Source organism: Solanum stenotomum, chromosome 7 (assembly GCF_019186545.1).
Source record: "Solanum stenotomum isolate F172 chromosome 7, ASM1918654v1, whole genome shotgun sequence".
NCBI lineage: Eukaryota > Viridiplantae > Streptophyta > Magnoliopsida > Solanales > Solanaceae > Solanum > Solanum stenotomum.
This window is the reverse complement of record NC_064288.1, coordinates 16116340-16124841: the sequence shown is the minus strand read 5'-3', so window position 1 is coordinate 16124841 and position 8502 is coordinate 16116340. Positions and strand designations below refer to the sequence as shown.

The following is an 8502-nucleotide window of genomic DNA, read 5'->3' as shown; positions in this document are numbered from 1 at the left end:
GTTTGTAAAATTAGAATCACAAATTCATTTGTTGATTTTATTATACGTGGATGATATTATAACTACCGAAAGTGATGAAGAAGAAATATCTCGATTGAAGGATGATATGTCAATTCAATTTGAGATGAAGAATTTAGGTGAAGTTGAATGTTTTTTTGGTTTGGAAGTGGAGAAAACCAGCCTAGGGTACTTTATATGTCAAAGAAGATACGCTAAGAATTTGTTGAAGCATTTTAGCATGGGGGAGGCAAAAGAAATGGCAACTCCAATGGAGATAAATCTTAAGATGAAAAAAGATAAAGGTAAGTTGCTGAAGGATGCTAGATCATTTTGACAGCTTGTTGGTAGTTTAATTTACTTAACTATCACAAGGCTGGAAATTGCATATTCTGTTAGTGTTGTGTCTCAAATTATGCAAGATCCAAGAACTCCTCATTTAGAGGCAACAAAAAGAATTCTACGTTACATTAAGGGTTCAATTGATTACAGTCATACGTATGAGAAAGGAAATGATTTTGTGTTGCAAGAATTTACAGATGCAGATTGGACAGGTGATATGGCTGATCGTCGTTCAACTTCAGGGTATTGTTTCAATCTTGGATTTGCGACTGTTTCTTGGTGTAGCAAGAAGAATGCCATTGTTGCTTTGTCCAGTACAGAAGCAAAATATATAGCAGCGACAATGGCTACCCAAGAATGCAATTGGCTAAAATGTTTGATAGGAGATATTTTTGACAAAGTGGACTATGTTGTGCAAATTCAATGTGATTATGAAAATGCCATCAAACTTACTTCAAATTCAATTTTTCATGGGCGAACATAACACATAGAAGTTCGTCACCATTTTATTCGAGAGAAAGTATTGAATCAAGAAATTGAGTTGAAAGGAGTTCATACCAATGAACAAGTAGCAGATATCTTTACAAAAGCTTTAGGGAAGCCTAATTTTGAAAAGTTTAGAGTTGCTCTTGGAATCATTGACAATAAATATGCACCAAGGGGGAGTATAAATGAGAAAAGACATAAAGTCACCACTAAAGTTGTCCCGTATTTGTATAAAGATACCTTAACTTTGGAAGTGTCCTATCACCCCATAGAACTATTTAATATCTTTGTAAATGGGTCAAAATGACCCATTTCCTCGTCTTGGTTGTTACCACGCACATGAGGTGCGTGACCCAATCTTTTCACTGCCATTAACCAGTTTTAAAGTGACATGTGTCGTTTTATTTCTTTATTATTAATTATTTAATTAATTTACATCATTTCCCCATTATCTTCTTCACCCAAATTCAAAATCCAATTATTTTTTCTTCATCTTCTTCAACTTAGAAGATCATTTACTTCATCCATTTTTATCACTTTTTTTGTTGTCTCTTGCTTTTCTTTGTTTCTTTTTCTTCTTTTATCCTTTTTTTAAAAAAAAAAAACAAATGTGAACTCCATTGATTAGAGAGTACTATGAAACTCCTTTTTTTTTTGGTCTCATTACCTTGTTTTAGTAACTTGAGAGTTGAATTGATTTTTTTTAGTGATGTTTTAGTGGCGGAAATAGTGTTGTAACAGGGAAGCATCATGGAGGCTACGTTGAAGGCGACAATGACTGCTACTTTTGGAGGATTTTACAACAAAGATCAAAGGATTTGAGTTATGAAGATTTAATAAGAAAGAGGGAAAAAATGAAAATAAAAAGTTAATAAAAATAGAAAAAATGAAAATGAAACTAAAAATTAAAAATTAAAAGAATTTAATACGTGTCAAATAACAATTGGTGCGTGATTGCACCTCTTTTCTTGCAATTGAGGTTGGGTGAAAAGTGGGATATTTATAACACTTTTAAATTGCTCAATGGGGAAATAGAACACCCACAAAGTTAAGGTGTCTTTTTGAAAATTCGAGACAACTTCAATGGTGACTTTATGTATTTTCTCTATAAATTAGTGTATATTATTTATTGGTTTCATTGTTTTACTGAGTTTTACCAAGTCTAGGTGTTTGTTCCTATATTTTTGGGATATGCTAGAGTCAATAACGAAGTATATCCGTACTTTGATATGGGAATATTTTTTGCACCTTTTTAGGATTCAAGTTATACTACTTTTAGGAGTCAATTATAGATTTAGAGTTTAGTTTATAAATTTCTCTTTTCTGTTGTATTTTCATTATAAGCTTTCAACAAAAAGATTAGTTATTCTCCAGATCATTTGCTTCTTGTCATCATTTCAATAAGAATTTTCAAACTCATCTCTTTGTTTTACTGCTAAATATTTGAAATTTGACCGACATCCGAGAGTAAAGCAAAAGAAGAAAAGATGCAGGAATTAAAACTTTTGAAGAAGTTTTAGCCTCAATCTACGACTAAATTGATAGGTATAATTTTCAACCCAAACCCTTGTATGAATATTATAATTATTTTTCTTCATCTGTCATCTTATCCTTTTTTTCATTGAGATACTTTGAATTTGTATGACAAAAAAGTGACAATATTTCAAAAAAGAATTGATATTGAGGGATTTTGCTTAACATTACGAAGAGACAAAAAGGAAATATATAAAGTACTGCGGGAGACAAAGAAAAATGAAAACAAATAAAGAGGGATAAGAAAAATAAATATATCAAGAAAAGGAAGAAAAAATAAAAAAGCTCCATAAATATAATACTAGTAAAATTACCCGCGCTTCGCACGGGAATTTATTATCACTAAATTTATAAGATAATACTTAAAACCTATCAATCATTAAAACTAAAACGCTATATTATCTTACATACAAGATTACGTAGTAATAAACATTAATAATACAAAGGAAAATGAAAATTATTACATCTTATCATTTGTCCTTAATAACATAAGCATAAATTAATAATTGTAAAAATACATAGTAGGATATGTAACATAAGCAATAGTGTCAGGGGAGCCACTCAACATGAAAAAAGTACACAAATATTAATTGTAAAGAAGAAGAAGAGGAGGTTCAGAATTTTTGTTGTTTTAAAATGAGATGAAATCCCTCTATTTATAGACAATAAAGGGTAGTGTGAACAAATGTTTATTAAACCTTATCAGAAAGGTTACAACTATTTGAAAAAGTTGCAGCCCTTCGGAAAGGTTTCAACCTTTCATAAAAGTCACAACTTTTCATAAAAGTCGCAACTCTTCATTAAAGTCACAACTTTTCATGAAAGGGAAAGGTTAGTTTTGAAAATAAATAAATTAACAGGGAATTCTGATTTCTGGTGGCGCCACGTAGGCGGGCTTAAGGTTCTCTTATATATATATATATATATATATATATGATTGTCAAATTAAAATTTAATATACAAAGAATGATTCATTTATTTTGTTCTATATATAAGTCTTAGTATGTTCCATATATATAATATTGTCAAACTAAAATTTAAATTTAAAGAATGATTCATTTATTTTGTTCCATATATAAGTCTCAGTATGTTTACCAAATTAAAATTTAATAATCAAAGAATGATTCATTTATATTATTCCATATATAAGTCTTAGTATGTTCCATATATATTCTCCCTAAATTTATAGAGAATAATAGTAAATTATTTAAATGACAAGAGATATTATTTAAAACAAAAAAGAGGGTATTTTAATTTTTATTCATTATAAGTAGAATAAGAATGTCACTTCTCTAATATAGTCATGGACTGAATTAGAAGGTCACTTCTCTAATATACGTGGATTGGTTCTTACAAAGGAATAAAATATTTATTAATTTAATTAGTTAGTACATAAAGTGGAGAAATCAAGAAAAAAAATACTTAAGGAATGGAGAAAAAATAAAACCTCTATTGGAGTATATATATATACCGTAAAAAAATAAAATAACAATAAAAATAACATATATATATATATATATGTATGTATATTATGAACATGACTATTAATATAATTTAGGAGTTATGATCATCAAAAGTCATGAGAATTATGAAATAAAGACAATTAAATTTTTATATTAAAGTATATAAATAAATGAAGGAGTAGTAATTGAGACAATCATTTTTGTATGAAAATAATAAGAAATTAAATTGAATAAGAAAGGAAATGGTTTTATTTTGAGAGAGAACTTTGAAAATAAAAGTTATAATTAAGAAAGACACATAATTAATGTATAAGGAAAAAAAAACTAGATTGTATCATTTCCTTTTTGTTCTATTTCTTTTTTTAGTTTATTTCATGTTTTATTTTATTAAACTCAAATAAAAGAAACTATAGGGTTAGATGCATACAAATATATTAATGACGATTAAATTTTCAAAAAAGTATACTTCACAAACTTGATAAGTACTTGGTATATAGTACAAAAAAAAAACTTGGTATATAGTATTATATAACAAAATATATAAAAGATATAATTGAATACATTAAAAAATATTAGTAAACACTTAAAGACTAAAATTTGTAGATATTATACTTAACAAATTTATCAATACTATGTGTTAGTATCATATAACAAAGAAATTATAAACAAAAATACTTTTATTTGTGTTCTTTAGATAATTTGATGAATGAATTCATTTTGATATCGTATGAATTTTATTTGATAAACTCGTTGATGTTTGTAATTTGTATAAAATTGATTTATAGAGGAGTGATAATGTAGTAGTACCTTCTATAGGCAAAAGAAAGTTGGTTATTTTATTTTATTGATAACTTTATCTTCGTTCTTTTCATTTTATTCGTTTTCTTTTTATTTTTGTAACTTATGTTGTTTTTTTTAATTCGACACCATTTTTTAAAATAATTTACATTTATCAATTACTCAAACATATATTGTTTAAAAGTTATTTTATTTTCATAAAAAGAGGGTATAATTAATTTAGATAACTTTTTAGGACCGCGCGAAGCGCGACCAAATTCACTAATTTTCTAGTAAAACTAGTAAAGATAGCCATGTGCATGGGCCAATAAATATTTTGTTAAATATTTAAAATACAAATTTATTTTATTATAAAAAAAAAGTTCACAAGTTTGTTGGTCAAAATTACTAGCTAAAGGTTAAAGTTCAAAAGAAAGTTAACCTTTTATTTAAGTCACCCAAATTATAATGAGTTGAAAAGATTCTTGTAACTTTAATGTGTTGATAATCTAGTTCTTATTATAGTATCTAGTGTAATGCCACACACTTATAAAAAAATTATTTGATAAAATGAAGGGAAAATTGTATATAATAGCAAATTATTAATTCAAATTAAATGCTATAAATATAGTTTGATTTAATTGTACCTCATAGCAAACTGTTACTATTTCACCTCTCTCCTGGTGAATCTCGCTCGCCACTCTCGTTCTCTCCCTCGCCTCTCTCGTTTTTTATACAAATGCAAGTGTATAAAGTGTGTTTTTGTTTGTATAAAGCGAGAGAAAATTGTATATATACATATATATTTTCGTTCCCCTCTCTCCCCTCTCCCAGATCTCGCTCTCTCACTCGCCTCTCTCACTTTATACAAAAAACACAAATGTATAAAATGTGTTTGTGTTTGTATAAAGCGAGAGAAAATTGTATATATACATATATTTTCGTTCCCCTCTCTCTCCTCTCCCAGATCTCGCTCGCCACTCTCCCAGATCTCGCTCGCTCACTCGCCTCTCTCACTTTATACAATTGATCTTTTTGTATATGTATACCAAAGTAGATTATACAACTACTTTCTTTTGTATATGTATAGCGAAATATACATATTTATGTTTGCTATGGAGCGCAATAATGCAAACTTTGCTATAACATACAAATATGAATTTTGTGTTTGCTATATGTGAAAGTTGCTCTAAAATTAATTACTAACGTTATCTGACTAAGTTATTCTTTATAATTTTTTCATGTCAATTAGAATTTACTTTTTAGCCTCTCTTTTTCTTGTCTTGTAAATATTTTAAGTTATTAATTATTTTAATTTATAATACTTTTTATGTAATTTTTAAATAACATATGTTACTTTTCATGTTCTAATTTATGTGACATTGATAGAATTTCAAGAGTTAATCAATTTTTTATGTCTTTAAAATATTTTAAGTGGTTAATTATTGTGATTGATAGTAATTTATAGGTCATTTTCAAATAATATATGTTACTTTCTCAATCCCATTTTATGAGGCATAATAGAATTTTGAAAATCAACTATATTTTATGTATTTTAAATATTTTAAATTATTAACTATTGTAAAGTTTTTTTTTATTCCTTTGTTTCGAACTTCGTGAAGAACTCCATTAATCTAGAGTATTATTTTTGTATTCTCAAATTTATAACAAACTAAAAAAAATAAGACAAACAAATTTAAATGGAAAACAAAAATTAACACAAATTAAACGCCTAAAGAAAGCAATATATGTCACGATCCAAAAATGGATGTGATGACACTCGTCTTATCCCACCAAGACAAGTCAGCCTAAACCCAAATAATGCAGTCTAATACTATATAATAATGCAAAAATTCATAATTAGCTTAAATATACCCCCAAAACTTGATTGTCACGTGCACAAGTCTCTAATGTATTACACTAGAATTGAAAGAAAACGTAAGTCTCAAATGATGTTGTCTCTAAAATAGAACAAGATCATAAATAGGAGTAAGAAGGTCCATTGAGATGATAAACAACTACCTAACAAATCTCCACAGGAAGCCTCAGACAAGGAGAGAATAGAGAGTATCACGAAGATCCGAGCTAACTACCTACAGAAATGTAGAAGCAATGGATGAGTATCAAAACACACGATACTCAGCAAGCAAACTCATAAACACCGAGCTAAGAGTATAAAATACGGGTACTCCTTACGCCGCATCCGAACCTCCACAACTACAATTTGAATAAAAATCAGTCCAAACTAATAGTTCACAATATACATAGCACACAGCTCAACAACAACACTCTAACAATTACATATCCTCAACAACAAGCTCAATATTCATCAATCACAGAAATGGACTAACAAGATCAAGAACACACAAGATCAAGTTCACTAATGATAAAGATGTGCAAGACAATGAAATGCAATTTCAAGTATAGTGATGCATGTCTGACCTACACTACTAGAAAACAGTAAATTACCTGGAGATTTTACTTGGGGATTATTTTCGAAAAAAATTTCCTACGAATTTTTGTGAAAATATAAAATTCCTAAATTATGGACTTTTTTACCTGTGAAAAATATTTCTCCAAAAAAATTGGTATGTAAATTTGGCGTCCTTTTCATAAAATTATTACCTGGGGAATTATTTGGGGCAAATAATTTGCAAGTACCATTTTCATAGGTGATTTCGCAAGTAATGAAAAGTAAAACTATTTTTAAATTTATTTGAAAGAAAATTTCTAAATAAATTATTTCCCGATCCAGCTAGAAATAATAACTTCAAAAATTATTTAGAAATAATTTTATATGTGGTATTACCTAGGGATTTATTTTCTACGAATTTGTTCGGAATTTATTTCTTGAGGATTTACTTGGAATTTTTTTTACTTGTAGAATTACTTGGGGATATTATTATTGTGAATTTGATTGGAGATTTTTTGAGGAATGCATACTTGAACTTTTTTAAATATAATTTAACTGATTTTTTTTTTAATCTAAGAACTTGTTTTATTTGAAAACTTTGAGGAATATTTTCTTTTAAATATATTTAACCAAATAAAAAATTACAATAATATAAAAAATAACAATGACATTAGAATGAATTTTATTGTTAAATATTTACTCTACTTTTAAATTAAATAATTATTATACAATAATATCAATCTAATACGGTGATGGAACATTGATACAAATGTCATTATCAATATTTTTAACTTATCACAAGAAATCAATGATGCGTTTTTTTTTTGTTTTTTGTTTTTCAATTTAAAAGATAGAAAGCATTAAAATTATATGGCTACTTATTTATCCAATAGGAAAATAACTATCATAAATGTAAATAATTTTGATTTAATATTATTTATATTAAATTGTGTATTATTGAATAAGTCAAGCCTTATATTAAAGTATAGAAAAATTTGATGATATACATTATTAATGTTAAGTTTAATTACCCTTCATTGATAAAATTATATTAAATGAAAAATACTTAAATTTTACTTGTATATCCAATTGATATTTTTTTATAAACATTAAAAATGACATAATTTCTATATATATAGTAAGTTATTAAATGATATTTATTTGCAAATATATAATTAAGTATGTTAAAATATAATTATTAAAATATAAATTAAAATTATAAATACCCAAAATACCTAATAAGATATACTATCAATTACTGATTATATCTATCTTGCACTTTAAACTTATAAATTTATTTATATTTTCATTTATTTATTTATAAAAACTTTGTATGTATAATTTAAATTTTGTCTATGTTTAATATGCTTAGTTATGGACATTATCTCATAGAAGTGTAAGCATAAAATTTTCATTGTTGGATGGTAGTGGTTTATTTTAAATATGTAAATAATTGTCATATTCACTTTTTAAGAGTCAAATTACATGAAC

The 8502-nt window shown here is 26.7% G+C and overlaps 1 protein-coding gene across 1 annotated transcript; it reads left to right on the top strand.

Annotated features, from left to right (window-relative positions):
- Window positions 1-238: 238 nt before the first annotated feature.
- On the top strand, window positions 239-823 carry LOC125869681 (secreted RxLR effector protein 161-like). Its single transcript, XM_049550138.1, has 2 exons — window positions 239-302; window positions 420-823. Exons 1-2 carry the CDS (start codon window positions 239-241, stop codon window positions 821-823), a joined length of 468 nt encoding a protein of 155 aa, XP_049406095.1.
- The last annotated feature ends 7679 nt before the right edge of the window (window positions 824-8502 follow it).

Excerpts from the sequence above, each read along its gene's own strand:
- LOC125869681 (XM_049550138.1), top strand. The coding sequence starts at position 239 with ATGGGGGAGGCAAAAGAAATGGCAACTCCAATGGAGATAAATCTTAAG. Across the intron at positions 303-419 it reads TAAGATGAAAAAAGATAAAG|ATCCAAGAACTCCTCATTTA; the intron begins GTAAGTTGCTGA and ends AAATTATGCAAG.